This window comes from Talpa occidentalis, unplaced genomic scaffold, assembly GCF_014898055.3.
Source record: "Talpa occidentalis isolate TD23 unplaced genomic scaffold, MPIMG_talOcc4v2.1 talOcc4.12, whole genome shotgun sequence".
NCBI lineage: Eukaryota > Metazoa > Chordata > Mammalia > Eulipotyphla > Talpidae > Talpa > Talpa occidentalis.
The window spans coordinates 60169846-60187213 of record NW_023601212.1 but is presented as its reverse complement, the minus strand read 5'-3'; the positions used below and the strand labels follow the sequence as shown (position 1 = coordinate 60187213).

The 17368-nt window shown below is 38.9% G+C and overlaps 1 protein-coding gene across 2 annotated transcripts in view; it reads right to left on the bottom strand.

Annotated features, from left to right (window-relative positions):
- SLC9C2 (solute carrier family 9 member C2 (putative)) overlaps window positions 1-17368 on the bottom strand; it is a 79645-nt gene that overhangs the window by 6911 nt on the left and 55366 nt on the right. For both annotated transcript variants that reach the window (XM_054693467.1, XM_054693466.1), the window contains 3 exons: window positions 14140-14307; window positions 12565-12696; window positions 1743-1928 (listed from right to left, as the gene is read on the bottom strand). In XM_054693467.1, coding sequence (XP_054549442.1) covers window positions 1743-1928; window positions 12565-12696; window positions 14140-14307 — 486 coding nt within the window. The remainder of the gene's footprint in view (window positions 1-1742; window positions 1929-12564; window positions 12697-14139; window positions 14308-17368) is intronic.

Here is a 17368-nt window from a genome sequence, read left to right as displayed (position 1 = left end):
AGACATCAGAGAGAAAATTTCCACAACTTGCCTCTAAACAGACTGGAAATTCTCAGTTTTGAAAACAGAGACTCCCCAGTGTCAGCTGAGTTACTTTTATTCATACATTGACATTTATGGGCTTTGGCCCAGTCTCCCAGATGGCAATACGGTCTTTTCATCTTGGGGCTTTTGCCTTGCACGCCACAGAATCTGACCTCCCAGAATGCAAGTAGCAGCCAAACAACAAATAAACTATCATCACCAGAGACCACACATTTTCTCCTTTAATCCTCACAACAACCAGATCCTACAACTGCTACTATTACCCATGTATCAATAATAGGCAACTGAGATCAGATTCCCTGTGCTCATATATCTAATGGGCACAGGGTCAGGTTCAAATTCAAGTGTGCCTGACTCCAAGCCCTGATAACTTACCACACTAAACTGTGGGTGGTGCTCCCACCTTCTGCATTCCTACCCCTTCTTTCAAACCTAGAGATTTCCACTTTCTGTTCATTAAAAAAAAAGATATTCAAATCACTATTGTCCTCTGAATTGCTGAGAGATATAAAATAAGAATATGATGAAGGGGGCAAAAGTGCTTTTTAGGACACTTGCCAACTGTTCCAGGACACAATTTTTCATTTAATTAGTGACCTTCCTCAGCGTGATAAGACAAAAGGAATCTCTCCCAACTTTCTCCCAGGTTCAAGAGATGGCAGTTCTTCCCACTCTTCTTGATCCCCCCCTTCTGTCACTCCTATATTCAACAGCTGGTGATCCATTAAGGGTCTTGTTTCGTCTTTTCCTGTCTCCGCTATACTATACCTGTATACCTCTCTCTCGTCATGGGACAGTGAGGCCCAGGACCAGCTATCAAGTTGCACCCACAGTCCTCAACATGCAACAAAGCAACCTGAGCCCTGATCACCTCCCTTCTTATAAGAGCAACAGTGCGGTGCAACCTCCAAGCCAGTAGGGGACGCTCATAGCCATCTCAACAGTAGAAGGCAGAGCTTTCCAGACTCCACCCCTTCATATCCTGCAGGGATGATGGGAAATAGGGGTAGGGCTGGAGCTTTAGCAGTTAAATTGCCTTTGAGGAGGTGTCTGTGGAGAAACTGGCTTCACTCTGAGCTCTGGTCTCTGCTCAACAGACACTATCTGGCATGAGACAGATGGCATCTGGCCAGGTACGAGCCAATAATTTTTCTCTTTCTCTCCCTCCCTCTCTCTTACCTCTCCCTTTTCTCACTCCCTGTGTAAATAAATCCTGTTATTGTTGTTTCTCCCCGTGTGTCTGCTTTTGAGTCATGTTCTGCAGGTGACCACATAGATGAGGACCCAACAATTGGGTAAGCTGTAGCTCCCTGGTTTGTCCTGTTTCACTATCAACCAGTGCAGAAACTTCCAGAACCATGGTAGCATTTGATATCACCACTGCCTTAGTGGGAACTAGTAAAAATGCACTCTGGGAAGCCCAGAGAAGGATGTCCCATAATAGAACAAATGACTTGGCAAACAGAGAGCAGACAGAGTCCAGACCCATATATCCCTTGGTTGTCCCGTGAGCAGGACACAAACTACATGACAGTACACTGAAACCTTGGTCATGTTGACTTTATTGCTAGGGGGTGTGTCAGAATTACAGGGTCGCTCCAAGTTAACTTTCTTTTTGAAAAATGGTCAGTTGAGTTTTAAAGTCACTTAAGGGGCACCATGAAAAGCAAATCACCTTTCAAAATGATCCTCCTTACCTGTGCACAAGTTTTAGGTAAAATACAAGGTGCAAAATAAGATGTCTCTGTCTTTATATCAATCACACTGCCATACACAATAATAACAAACTTCATGGTCCTATTATCAATCGTCATTTCATTATAGCTTGACAAAGTCTCCACATATACAAGATTGCACATCACACATTTCTGGAAATTTAGGTCCTAAAATAAAATTACATTTTTCTATAAATCATACAAAATGATACGTGATCTCAAGAAAATAGCAAATTTGGCTGATTTAGCTGAGTTCTTTGAATGTGTCACAATGGCCTCTGACAAGATTCTCAATTCCAAGTTTTTTTTTTTTTTTTTAATTAAATTTGTTTGTTTTCTTGTACTGTTGTTAAATTTCGGACAGTATTTGATTTCTTCCCTCAGGTGTGATCCCCATAGATCTCCCACCACCAATGTAGCATGTACAGGAGCTAAAGGTGCATCTAATGGCTGGAATCTCCTGGATGCACCCAAAATAGGGGCCATCAGGCCACTCTGAACATCTCCAGCCATAGGGAGTGCACGGTGACATGACCCAGCCCTCAGACCTTGGTCCCTACAGGCAAATCAAATATTTAATTGCTGAGGACACCAATACAGCTGAAGTACCAAAATCAAATGAAAATTAGCTAACTTATCTAGAATTTTACAACAAGAAAATCTAAAAAATAATCCATTTTGGTTTTCAAATGCATGTAAATTTCAAGTTATATAATTAAGAGGGTACAACATAATTCTGTTAGGATGTAAGGGTTCTAAAAAGTGTTCATTGGCTAGCTTTTTTATGGAAAATTCTAGAAGAAAATAAACCGAAGTGTTTAAAATAGAGATTTTCTGGGGAATAAAGTCAGGGTGGAAGCTTATTATTTTCTTGTGTTTTTGTAATAAACAAAATAATATAAATAAAATTTATTTTGTAATAAAATAATAATAAAATAAGATGGACATCCATCTTATTATTGAATCAAGTGTGACTCCATAGAACATCACCCTATTTATCCTAATTCTCTCCTTTGGAGTTCTATGTTAAACAACTCTAAACTACTGCTCATGAAAAGGTAAGACAAAAAAAAAAAGAGAAGAAAATAATTCTCCTTACCCTTTTGCTAAATTTTTTCTGAAAATCATTGGCACTGAGTAAAAGAAACATGATTGCTAATATGCTTAATATGATTTGCTAATTATTTTTAAGATTTAATTTTGAGAGCCTTTTTAGGTTCACAGCAAAATTAAGAGAAAGGTACAGAGATATCCCATATACTCCCTGCTGTTGGGGCCTCCCTGCTGGCCCAAGGGTAAAAGTCAGTGCTGTCAAACTATCACCAGCCATTGCTGCACAAGTTCGATCCCTGGCCAGGGAGCTAACCACATGGCACAGCAAACCTCTCCTGTCTCGCCCACTGTGAGACAGTGGATCTGCCTGTTCTGCTCCCCACTCTGTCTCTGGCAAATCCTCTCACCCCTGCAGCTGTGGCCTGTACCCCAGTTTTTGTATACATAAATAAACAAATCTTAAAAAAAAAAAACAAAAAACGCCAAATACTCCCTGCTTTCCACACAGGCATAGCCTCCACTGTTATCAACATGCTCCACTACAGTATATTTGTTATAACTGATGACCTGACACATGATCACCCAACATTCATAGTTTCCTTTAGGGTTCACTCTCAGTCCTGTATATCATGTGGATTTGGAGAAATGTATAATGGCATTTACCCATCATTACACTAACATACAGAGGATTCTCATTACCCTAAAAATTCTTTGTGGTCTCTCTGTTATTCACTCCCCACCCCAACTCCTAGCAACAATTTATCTTTTTTATGGTTTCCATAGTTTTGCCATTTCCAGAATGTCCTATAGTTGGAATCATATAACATGAAGTCTTTTAAGATGGCTTCTTTCAGTTAGAAATGTGCATATAAGTTTCTTCCAGGTCTTTTCACAGTTTGATAGCTCATTTCTTTTCAGTGCTAAATAATATTCAATTGTCTGGATATACCACAGTTTATTTATCCAGTCATCTCTAGAAGGACCTCTTCAATAAGTTATGAATAAAGTTGTTATAAACACTATTGTAGGGTTTTTTGTGGATATTTTGTGTGACATTTATCACTAAGTAAATATCAAGGACCATAATTCTTGGATTGTAGCATAATTCTTGGTAACAGTGTGTTTAGTTTATAAGAAACAGATAAACTATTTTCCAAGGTGGTTGTAGCAGTACCAGTAGTGAGTGAATATGCATTCCTATTGCTGCATAACACTAGCCATTTGGTATTATTATTTTTTTTCTTTTTTTTTTAATTAATAAATTTTATTTTTATATTCCCCATACAATTGCAATCCCCCCATTCTGACCCCTATCCCTCCCCTCCCGCCCCCCACCCCCCAAAAAGTGTCTCTGGTTCATAGTTTTTGTTGATTTTGATTTTCACTTTCTTATAGTTATTCATTTTCCTGGTCCCTTATTTAAGTATTCTAGATTCCTGCTATGAGTGAGACCATCCGGTATTTTTCTTTTTCTTTTTGGCTTATTTCACTGAGCATGATCCCTTCCAGCGCCATCCATGTTGCTGCAAATTACATGTGTTTATCTTTTTTGAATGCTGAGTAATATTCCATGGTATATATGTACCACATCTTCTTGATCCAGTCATCTATTTTTGGGCATTTGGGTTGTTTCCAAAGCTTAGCTGTTGTAAATAGTGCTGCTATAAACATAGGGGTGCAGGTGCTCTTTGGAATTGATGTTTCTGTGTCCTTTGGGTAAATACCTAGGAGTGGAATTGCTGGATCATATGGAAGCTCTATGTTTAGTAGGTCCAGAAATCTCCACACAGCTCTCCATAGTGGTTGGACCAGTTTGCACTCCCACCAACAGTGCAGAAGAGTTCCTTTTTCTCCACAACCTCGCCAACATTTGTTGTTGCTAGTTTTTTTAATATGTGCCATTCTCACTGGTGTAAGATGGTATCTCATGGTAGTTTTGATTTGCATTTCCCTGATTGCAAGTGATGTTGAACATTTTTTCATATGCCTGTTGGCCATTTGCATTTCCTCTTCAGAGAAGTTTCTTTTTAGCTCCTCTGTCCATTTCTTGACTGGATTATTTTCTTTGTTGTTGTTGAGTCTCGTGAGCTCTTTGTAGATTTTTGTGATCAGTCCTTTATCATTAGTGTTGTGTGCAAAAATTTTCTCCCAGTTGGTGGGGTTTCTCTTTGTTTTTGTTATTGTCTCTTTTGCTGTGCAGAAGCTCTTTAATTTGATGTAGTCCCAGCTGTTGATCTTTGCCTTCACTATCACTGCTTTGGGTGAAGTGTCTGTAAAGATGTCTTTGATATGCAAATCACATAGTGTTTCGCCTATATTTCCTTCTATGTATTTTATGGTTTCAGGTCTTATGTCTAGTTCTTTAATCCATTTTGAGTTGATTTTTGTATATGGTGTGAGGTAGTGGTCAAGCTTCATTCTTTTGCATGTAGCGACCCAGTTTTCCCAGCACCATTTATTGAACAAACTTTCTTTGCTCCAATGCATAGTCCTTGCTCCTTTGTCAAATATTAGTTGACCATAAACCTGTGGGTTTATTTCTGGATTTTCTATTCGATTCCATTGGTCTGTATGTCTGTTCTTGTTCCACCATTTGGTATTATTATTAATCTGAATTTTGGACATTCTAGTAGGTGTATAATATCTTATTGTTGTTTTATTTTGTATTTCTCTGATGATATATGATGTGAAGCATCTTTTCATATTTATTTGCAATCTGTATATCTTCTTTGATGAGGTATCTGTCAAGACCTTTGACCTATACTTTAATTGGTTTGTTTTCCTATTGCTGAGTTTTAAGACCTCTTTGTGTATTTCAGATTAACAGTCCTTTATCAGATGTGTTCTTTTGCAAATATTTTCTCTAGTCTATGCTTGTTTTTTCATTCTCTTGAGTTATGTTCGTTTTTAAATTCAAACTAAAATCCAGTCTGTCTATTCAATGAATATTGTTAACTACAGGTCTTTCACCTCCCTAGCTCCTGAGTCCATAGTAGGAGCTCAAATAATTATTAAATAGAATATAAGTATTGTAAATTTTACCAGTGCTAGAACAAACTCAAAACGCTACTATTTTCGAGAAAAAAGTTCACATAAGCGGCTCATTTACTCCAGTAAAGATTTTTTAAAAACAGGAGATTCACATTAACACAGGTAGAGTAGACTATTGTAAACACCAGACTGTTTATTAACCCACTCTGATTAATGCTATGCTTGGTTCTGGGGGAATCTATTTAATATTTGCTTAATTTTTTTTTTTTTTAAATATTAAATTTTATTTTTATATTCCCCCATACAATTGCAAACGCCCCATTCTGACCCCAATCCTTCCCCTCCCGCCCCCCACCCCCCAAAAAGTGTCTCTGGTTCATAGTTTTTTGTTGATTTTGATTTTCACTTTCTTATATTCATTTTCCTGGTCCCTTAATTAAGTTTTCTAGATTCCTGCTATGAGTGAGACCATCCGGTATTTTTCTTTTTCTTTTTGGCTTATTTCGCTGAGCATGATCCCTTCCAGTGCCATCCATGTTGCTGCAAATTGCATGTGTTTATCTTTTTTGAATGCTGAGTAATATTCCATGGTATATATGTACCACATCTTCTTGATCCAGTCATCTATTTTTGGGCATTTGGGTTGTTTCCAAAGCTTAGCTATTGTAAACAGTGCTGCTATAAACATAGGAGTGCAGGTGCTCTTTGGAATTGATGTTTCTGTGTCCTTTGGGTAAATACCTAGGAGTGGAATTGCTGGATCATATGGAAGCTCTATGTTTAGTAGGTCCAGAAATCTCCACACAGCTCTCCATAATGGTTGGACCAGTTTGCACTCCCACCAACAGTGCAGAAGAGTTCCTTTTTCTCCACATCCTCGCCAACATTTGTTGTTGCTAGTTTTTTTAATATGTGCCATTCTCACTGGTGTGAGATGGTATCTCATGGTAGTTTTGATTTGCATTTCCCTGATTACAAGTGATGTTGAACATTTTTTCGTATGTCTGTTGGCCATTTGCATTTCCTCTTCAGAGAAGTTTCTTTTTAGCTCTTCTGCCCATTTTTTGACTGGATTATTTTCTTTGTTGTTGCTGAGTCTCATCAGCTCTTTGCAGATTTTTGTGATCAGTCCTTTATCATTAGTGTTGGGTGCAAAAATGTTCTCCCAGTTGGTGGGGTTTCTCTTTGTTTTTGTTATTGTCTCTTTTGCTGTGCAGAAGCTCTTTAATTTGATGTAGTCCCAGCTGTTTATCTTTCTCTTCACTATCACTGCTTTGGGTGATGTGTCTGTAAAGATGTCTTTGATGTGCAAATCCCATAGTGTTTCGCCTATATTTCCTTCTATGTATTTTATGGTTTCAGGTCTTATGTCTAGTTCTTTAATCCATTTTGAGTTGATTTTTGTGTATGGTGTGAGGTAGTGGTCAAGCTTCATTCTTTTGCATGTAGCGACCCAGTTTTCCCAGCACCATTTATTGAACAAACTTTCTTTGCTCCAATGCATAGTCTTTGCTCCTTTGTCAAAGATTAGTTGACCATAAATCTGTGGGTTTATTTCTGGATTTTCTATTCGATTCCATTGGTCTGTATGTCTGTTCTTGTTCCAATACCATGCAGTTTTGATGATTATGGCTTTGTAGTATAGTTTGAAGTCTGGGAGTGTGATGCCTCCATTTCCTTCTTTTTTTTTCAGTAGAGCTTTGGCTATTCGGGGTTTTTGGTGATTCCATATGAATTTCATCAATAATTGTTCTATTTCTTTGAAGAATGCCATTGAGATTTTGATTGGAATAGCATTGAATCTGTATATTGCTTTTGGTAGGATGGCCATTTTAATAATGTTTATTCTTCCAATCCATGAGCAGGGGATGTCTTTCCATTTCTTTGTGTCTTCTTCTATTTCTTTTAACAGTGTTTTATAGTTTTCTTTGTATAGGTCCTTTACCTCTTTTGTTAGATTTATTCCCAAATATTTGATTTTTTTTGTTTCGATAATAAAAGGGGTGGTTTTTTTGATTTCTTCTTCTTCAGATTTATTGTTTGTGTATAGGAAGGCTACTGACTTTTGCGTGTTGATTTTGTATCCTGCCACTTTACTGAATTGATTGATGAGTTGAATTAGTTTTTCTGTGGAGATTTTGGGGTTCTCTATGTATATTATCATATCATCTGCAAATAGTGATAGTTTGACTTCTTCTTTTCCAATTTGGATTCCTTGGATGTCTTTCTCTTGTCTTATTGCTCTGGCTAGGACTTCCAGTATTATATTGAAAAGCAGTGGTGAGAGTGGACATCCTTGTCTTGTTCCAGATCTTAATGGAATTGCTTTCAGCTTTTCACCATTGAGAATGATACTGGCTGTTGGCTTGTCATAGATGGCCTTTATGATGTTGAGGTATGTTCCTTGTATCCCAAGAATTTCAAGGGCTTTTATCATGAATGGGTGTTGCACTTTGTCGAAAGCTTTCTCAGCATCTATTGATATTATCATATGGTTTTTATATTTCTTTTTGTTGATGTGTTGGATAACGTTGATTGATTTTCGGATGTTAAACCATCCTTGTGCCCCTGGAATGAATCCAACTTGGTCGTGGTGAATTATCTTATGGATACATTGTTGGATTCTGATAGCTAAAATTTTATTGAGGATTTTTGCATCAGTGTTCATTAGGGAGATTGGCCTATAGTTTTCCTTTTTTGTGTTGTCCTTATTCGGTTTTGGTATTAGTGTAATATTGGCTTCATAGAACGTGTTTGGTATTGTCCCTTCCTTCTCAATTTTTTGGAAGAGTTTGTGAAGGATAGGCACTAATTCGTCTCTGAATGTTTGGTAGAATTCATTTGTAAATCCATCAGGTCCTGGGCTTTTGTTTTTGGGGAGGTTTTTAATTACCATTTCAATTTCGCTCCTTGTAATTGGTCTGTTTAGGTGTTCTATTTCTTCTTTATCTAGCTTTGGGTGATTGTAGAGTTGTAGGAATTTGTCCATCTCCTCTAGATTGTTGAACTTGTTTCCATATAACTGTTCATAGTAGTTACTGATTATTCTTTTGATTTCTGCTGTGTCCGTTGTGATTTCTCCTCTTTCATTTATGATTCTGTGTATTTGTGCTTTCTCCCTTTTTTCCTTTGTGAGCCTGGCTAGGGGTTTGTCTATTTTATTTATTTTTTCAAAGAACCAGCTCTTGGTTTCATTGATCTTTTGGATTGTTTTTTTAGTTTCAATTTCATTTATTTCTGCTTTGGTTTTTATTATTTCTTTTCTTCTACTGGTTCTGGGGTTTTTTTGTTGTTCTTTTTCTAGATCTTTGAGCTTCGAGATTAGGTTGTTTCTTTGAGTTCTTTCTTGTTTTTTGATGTGAGCTTCTATTGCTATATATTTTCCTCTTATTACTGCTTTTGCTGCATCCCATACATTTAGGATATTGGTGTCCTCCTTGTCATTCAATTCAAAGAATTTTTTAATTTCTTCTTTGATCTCCTCGTTAGTCCAGTGGTCTTCCAGTAGTGTGGCTTTTAATCTCCATGAGGTAGGATAGTTCCTTGCCTTCTTTTTATGATTTATTTCTAGTTTGATGCCTTCGTGGTCAGAAAAGATGGTTGGTATGATTTCAATCTTGGTGTATCTGTTGATGTTTGTCTTGTGCCCCAGTATGTGATCGATCCTGGAGAATGATCCGTGTGCGCTTGGGAAAAATGTGTACTCCGTTTTTTTGGGGTTTAGTGTTCTATAGATGTCTGTTAAGCCCAAATGCTCTAGGTCCTTATTTAGAGCTTTAGTTTCTTTACTTATTTTTTGTCTTGTTGATCTATCCATTGTTGATAGTGGTGTGTTGAAGTCTCCCACTACATATGTGTTTTCTCTGATGTCTGTTTTCAGAGAGGACAACAGTTGTCTGATATATTTTGGTGCTCTTTCGTTTGGTGAGTATATGTTAATGAGTGTTATTTCTTCTTGAAGTATTGTCCCCTTAATCATAATGTAGTGACCATTGGGGTCTCTTTTTATTTTTTTGAGTTTGAAGTCTGTTTTATCTGATATAAGTATAGCTGTTCCTGCTTTCTTTTTTGGCCCATTTGCTTGTAGGATTGTTTTCCATCCTTTGACTTTGAGCCTATTTTTATCTTTTGTAGCTAAATGTGTTTCCTGGAGACAGCAAAAGGTTGGGTTTTGTTTCTTAATCCAGGCTGCAACTCTGTGTCTTTTTATTGAAGAGTTTAGTCCATTTACATTTAGAGTTAATATTGATATGTTAGCATCTGTATTTGCCATTATGTTTGTCTTTCCTTTGATTTTATTTATTTATTCTTTTAATAACTTTTTTTTTTTCTTTCGTTGTTATTCGTCCCTCTGAGGTTCTGGCTTTAGGATTCCTTGTAGTATTTTTTGGAGTGGGGGTTTAGTCGCAATGAAATTCCGGAGTTTCTCTTTGTCTGGGAAGGTCCATATTCTTTCTTCATGGAGGAAAGAGAGCTTTGCGGGATAGAGTATTCTTGGTTGGCATCTGTTTTCTTGGAGTCTGTTGACTATGTCCCTCCACTCTCTCCTTGCCCATAGTGTTTCTTCAGAGAAGTCTGATGTCAGCCTGATTGGTTTTCCTTTGAATGTTATCTGTTTCTTCCCTCTTGTCAGCTTCATTATTTTTTCCTTGTCCTGGATTCTTGGGAGCTTTACTATTATGTGTCTTGCTGTGTTTTTCCTTTCGTCGTGGAAGTTTGGTGTTCTTCTTGCTTCTTGTATATCAATTTTCAGCTCCTTCTTCTCATTTGGGAAGTTCTCTTCAATTATATCCATGAATATTTTCTCTGTTCCTACATCTCTCTCCTCTCCTTCTGGAATTCCTATAACTCTTATATTTCCTTTCCTCATGGAGTCAGATAGTTCCCGAAGTCTTTCTTCATTCTTTTTCCTTCGTACTTCTCTTTCCTTTTCTGTTTTGGTTCTTTTTATTTCTGTGTCTTCAAGATTACTTATTCGTTCTTCCATTTCATCTATTCTGCTTTCATTGCTTTTCCCAGAGTTCTTTAGTTCCTCCATTAATTCTTTGATCTCCTGCATTTCTTTTACTTCCCTCTTTAGGGACTCAATTTCCTTCTTCTGATCTATCACTTTTTTAATCATGGCAATTTTAAATTCTCTTTCTGGAAGGCTCAGAAGTTCTTCCAAGTTGCTGTCGTTGCAATCTGGGGAGTGGGTTTCTTTTTGTGGTGTGCTTCTTTCCTGAGGAGTTTTTAGGTTGCGTGTGGTTCTTCTACTCCCTACTGTCTGTTTTCTAATTTGTCGTATGCGTTGGGACACTGTGTTGCTCGGACTGACTGACATCTTGGGTGAACTTCTCCGCTCCCCTCTGGCTCTTCCAGGAGCCATCTCTGTCTTCTGGGGGGGCTTTCTGCTGGTTTTAGGCAGTTTTTACTGAAGCAATGTCCCTGTTCTCAAATGGCGAAGCGGGATGCAGTCCCTGCGCCTCCGGTTTCAGGCACACTCTTCTGCGCACCCAGTCTGCCCCAGACGTGGGTGCCTGCTCCCTCTGTGGGCTCAGACTGCTGGTCGGAAGGGGCCTGGCGTGGAATAACTTCCCGGCTGGCCACTGGGTCCTCCAGAAACCTTCTGCCCTTTTCAAGCAGTCTTAAGAAATGTCCTGTTTTATAGGGTGTTAGTGACTTTTTTTTTCCTGGTCGCTAGGTGGCGCCAGAGATCTCTCCTATTGTCCTTGGGGGGCTGTTTTTCGCCTCCCCCCACCCCGTGGGACAGAGAACAGAGCGGGAATGGTAGGGTACACCTCAACAGCTTTGGGGTGCTGTGTCTGCCTTGTGCCCCACCGTCGTGGAGAAACCACGCCCCGAATTTTCGTGCCCCGGGTCTCAGTTCAAAGCCCTCAGTTCCAGGACGCGGGCTGTAGCCCAGTTCAGTGGCGCGGGAATGGCGCCTTTTGCACCGCTCCCGTGCCTGGGCGCCTGGTTCCTGCTCACTCAGGGAGGGACCTTCACCTCAGTGAGGACCTCCGCGCGTCTCCCCGCAAGCCTAGGTCGTCTCCCAAGCCTAGGTCGCAGGCGCGGGGACCTGGGCAGCCGAGATCCAGGTCTGCACTTGCTTTTCAAGCGCGCCGAGTGCGCCGCGTTCCCGAGCCAGCTTACCGGCAGCCCGGGCTGTGTGCGCGTCTCCCGGGGTCTTTGTTCTTCTCTAATGGCGCCCGGAGCCGTTCGCTCACCGCCGCGGCGGATCCTGCAGGGTTCGCCTCAGCTCCCGTTCACGGGGTGTGGTGGCTGCAATAGTTCCTTTCCACGCACAGTCCCGCTTGCTGCGTCCTTTGTTCTTGTGGGTCGTTTTAGTTTGTTGTTTCCCTCCTCTCTGCCGGTCGGAGAGTGCCGCCTCTGTGGGCGGGGGAGGGGAGCAGGGTTCTGCGCTTCCCTCCCTTCTAGTCCTCTTTTATGGCCAGTTTCTTCTTCGGGCAGTTCACTGGCGTCACCCGTTTATCTTCCGTGTCCCACTTCTCACTGGGACCTGCCGCTTTTCCTCCCTATTCACTTTTTTTAATGGGAGATCTTACTCGCAGCGTCTCCTCGCCGCCATGTTGCTCCGCCCCCCTCTTTGCTTAATTTTTTTAAGGGATGACATCAAATAGCCTTAGAAAACTAACTGTGACTACAGGATTGACAACAGATACAACCTTCTTTTCTGCCTTTGCCTCTAACATGAAATGCACTTTTGTGAAAAATATAGTAGATAAAAGTTCATTCATATTTTAATTATGTAACTTACCTCATTGATGAGACTTGATTCAAAATATTGATTGGCAATGCCGAGAGCAAGTTTTAGCCATATTTTATATTCTAGGGATGGCCAGAAGACATCAAAACCTTCATATAAGTCCTCCAGAGAGATAAAGCAGGCCTGGAAACATGAAGAGGTATCAAACAGCAAACTTATTTTGGAATTAAATGACATCAGGAAACAAAATGCCTATAGGTTTAATCTTCATTTAACCTCTTAGAAAAACTGACTCTAGTGTAAGTATGATTCTTGGTCACTTAAAAGCACTGGCCCGTGCAGAGGCTCTTTCTATGGATAACATGATAAAATATAATCAAGTTAAAGCTACAGACTTAATACTAGGTCAGGAAAATTCACACCACTCAATACTAAGATAAAGGAGATGGTTTATGAGCCTAAGGACCAGGACCTGCGCCACATAAACTTATCTATTTTTATTGTGATAGTAGGTAAGGTGGGCTCATTCCCAGTGCTTCTTCCAGAGGCAAACTCCTTCCCTGAGCAAGGAAGACCGTTTGTTCCGAATCCCAGCTGCATGAACTTTAATGAATCCAGTTCAGCCTTGATACTAAATCCATGTTTTCATCCTCTTCCAGAAATGAAATAGTATGATAAAAACTGATAAAACAACAATCTCTTTGGTCTTTAAGACTATGGATCCTGCTGCATTGCACCTAATGGTCCCAAAGGCTTCTGTTTTCCTTATAAGCACAAACTTTGGTTCACTTCAATTTGAATTCCCCACCCCTGGAATTTTATGTAGGTATTTTCCTAATCATCATAACATCAAAAGCTGGGGGAGAAATCAAATACTCTCCAAAAACTAATGATGTATGAAAATAAATTAATTTAACTTAAACTTTAAAAAAAAACCACACCAAAAGCTAGATCTTCTCTTTTATTTTTCTTTTTGAACATTTTTTTTTAAGTTAGCAAAGATTTATTTACAAGGGAAAAGGAAATGAGGAAATGTACAACTCAGGGAGAAAAGAGGGAGATAAGTTCTTAAATGCATCCTACTGTTCCACCGACCTGGAATCCCAAATGACCTGCCAAGACCAAACCTGTCTGGCCAAGAGCACCAGTCAAGTGCCCCAGACACCACTAACATGGCTGGTTTTATTTACAAACAGAGAAAATGGCCATTTAACTCTGCCTTTAGGTCCTCACAACTTCCCTTTGGGGATCCTGGGATTTGTAATTCCCAGTGTCTTGATGGAGTAGGGGTGGCATCCACAAAGCCTATATGGAATTCACTCAGGACATCCTTTCCCCCTAACAATTCCCCCCTTTCACTTTTTGCCACCATCCATGGTGATGAATAGATCTTCTCTTTTAATAAACAAGGACATTAAGACTCAAAGGGGCTAAACTATCTCAACTCCAAGTCCTACACTCAAGATGTGAGACACTAAAATCTTCCTTAGCTTAGCTGCTTCCCAGTAACTGGTTGGTTGACTCAGTAAGATACCAAATCCAAAGGAAGAAAGGACACTGGTATTCTTTATTTACTTGAAGAACAAGCAATTAATAGCCATGGTACTGACAACACCAGCTTCTTACCTGTAAAGTAGTTTCACAGATGGCAGTATATTCAATTTCATGCTTAAGCAGACAACTCAACTCTCCAATTATGTCCCCACTGGTACAGTATTCTGTAAGTATGGTATTGGACTCTGTATCAGGCCTTAGACCATGGTTTATTCCAAAGGTAGGAAGTGGACTATGCAACTACAAAAGGCAAAAAACATGCAAAAGTAAAAAAAATTAAAATATTTGACTAAGTCATAGCAGTTCCCACTGCTCTTGCACTTACTATAGCAGAAGGAAAAGATTCTCTGTGAACACTTTCAGGTTTCAAAACAGAAGCAGGCTTCACAAAAGTCATGGTTTCTTTCACATTTCAACTCTCCAAGGTAAAGACTGTTAACAATCTTTAGCTTTACAGATGACCCCTATTTATAACTTTCTATTTATACCTTCCTTATATAAATAAAAATCCCACCAAAGTAGTAATTGCAGTCTGCAATTTATATAGTCACCCACTCAGAATCTACTAGATATTCTGGTGTCTTGCTGGGGTGGGGGGTGGGGAAGCATGGGAGGGGGGCACAACTTTTAAATTCGAGAATGCATAAATCAGATATCATGAATTAATTGGCCTCCAAACCAAGCCATGATTTCAATTAAAAACCTTGTCTTCCTTATAATGTTTAAAAATAAGCATTTGTCATCATCTGACATCAACCAAAAAAAGTTTAGAATGACCACAAAGATGGTTGAATCTCTTCAGGAAAAGAACTGGTAGCCATGGGTGGGGAAGAAACAGGCTATCAGAGCTCAGGAGGAAGATCAGCAATCAATCAGAAGGATTACAGAACTCTCTAGAAATTGTAGCTGTAAACATCAAAGAGGAAGGCTATTCAGGATACAGGAAATAGGGAACAGAGAGTAACTGATTAAGTTGCTGTGAAAATTGCACTCCCATCCTATTAATTACCAACTCAGAGTTTTAGAGGCATTTGAGCTTCCAAAAGATTGAACTCTTTTTTTAAATTTAATTTTGAATCCACTTCAGAGGCCATTTGGGCAGTGAAGAATAGCTCTGCTTTTTACAAACCAAGAAAAAGAAGATATCATTTGTGATAGGCACAATTCTAAAGAAGTCCTTTCAAATTCCTCTCTTTGTTATTCAACCAAACATTAATCTAAATATTGCTGTGAAGATACTTTACAAGTAGAATTAGGGTTACTAATCAGCTGATTTTAAAGAGATGATTCTGGATTATCCTGGGGGACCCAATGTAATCACTTGAGCTCTCATAAGTAGAACAGGAAATATAATCAGTCACAGAGAAGTGCTTCAACATGAAAAAGATTGGAAAGGATGAACTCTGAGATGTGTGTATTTGCAAGCAATGACCAAAGGGGAGCTAGCACCTAAAGGTGGTTCCCAGCTGAGGTCCTGCAGAGAAGCAGGACATCTGTCCTATAACTCTAAGGAATTGGATTATTCTGAAAACCTTAAGGAACCTGAAAACTAATTCTGCCCACAGAATTTCCAAGAAAGGAATGCAAACAATAGAACCTTTTATTTTGGGCTGTGAGCTTCAAGCAGAAGAAGAGCTAAGTTATAGAAGTTCTGAACAGAGCTATGAGATTCAGATAATAAACCTAAATCACCAAATTTATGGTGGTTTGTAATAGCATTTATAGAATACTAAAATAACATTTTCAGCCCAAATATCATTGGACTTATGTTTTAAGAAGCCTTAGTTCAAATATTACAAGAAATTTTCCCAAATGAACTGCAACTTTTATGTGTTTGATTTAATGTATTTAATAAATACTGGTAGGAATATATTTTTGTTATGATTCTAATGGGAACAGCACTAAGCATGTGGTTGCTAATAAAGGCAGTACTGTACAATGGCCAAGCACATGGACACCGGAAGTAGACTCCATGGGTTTAACCACTTACTAGGTGTCCTTGGGGTCAAGTCAATTAATTTCTTTGTGCATCATTTTTCTCATGCGGAAAACAAGGTTGTTATAAGGATTCAATGCCATAACATATTGCAATTCTTGACTACGACTAACTCCTTCATCTATCACCTCTAACATACTATAGAATTTACTTATTTATTTTGTTCATTGCCCACCCCCTTCTATGACTTGACTAGAAACTAAACTCTAAGAAGGCAGGGGTTTTTGTCTGTTTTGTCAATTCCGTGCCAAAAATAAGCAGTACCTGTTGCCTGATAGTAATAAAGTAAATATTTGTTAGATGAATTAATGAATTAATGAATGGAAAGTGTCAACTACTTAATAGTTTCTATATGTGTGTTTGTATTATAATATTTATATATGTTGATATTTTTTATTTTCATGATCATTTTTTGTATTTTTAAGGTCTAAGATAGCCATTCTAAAAATAGAAAGTCAAATATACTTCTTGCACTATAATAAGGGGTTGTCACTTCTAATTGTCATCTAGGAACTAGGGATCATTTGTGTCATAAGCTGGGGTTCACCCCTGTATTTGATGTAATTAATAATGATTAGTCTCTCGGATAAGCATTAACAAGTTTGTCTTCCCCCATCTCTTGCAATTTTCCCCTTTGTTTGACAGGTTTGTCTTCTTGCGTTCCAAGGAAAATGGAGTTAAATACCAGTTGTTGAAAACGCAAGATGGCGCCCAACCTGCCCACCTTTCTCCGTGTCGACCCCTTCCCTTCCCTTTGCTGACTCTTGCCCAGCTCCCCACTTTTTTCCCTTTGTATAAATAACCTGCACTCTGCCAAAGAGCAGGATGGTGGTCTTTCAGACATGAGTCTGCTACCTTCTTCATTTGTTGACAAATTAAACCACTTTCCTTTTCCTCAAACTCTGTTTCCTTTTATTAGCTGAGGGAAACTGAGGCCAACATTTGGTATCATATTCAGATACTAGTATTCAGATTCTAAATGACCCTTGTCCACATCACTATACTGACATCTTTCTCTTGTCACCAAAAGTCTCCTATTGGTCAGAAGGAAAATTGTACTTTTGATCTTTACCCTATTTGATCTCTGTGAGGCTAGGACATTGCATCCCTCATTCTTGGCTCTCACTTCCTGTGGATGAGTAATTCAACCTTCCCAGGTATTGGGTGCCACATCTGAACATTATGGGAAAGACTACTTTCTCCCAGGATTGTTATAAGGAAAAATTAGTGACTGTGAAAGCATTTTGTAAAATATGAAGTGCTTTCCAAATGTTGGATATTTAACTACCAGCTGTTGTGGCCATT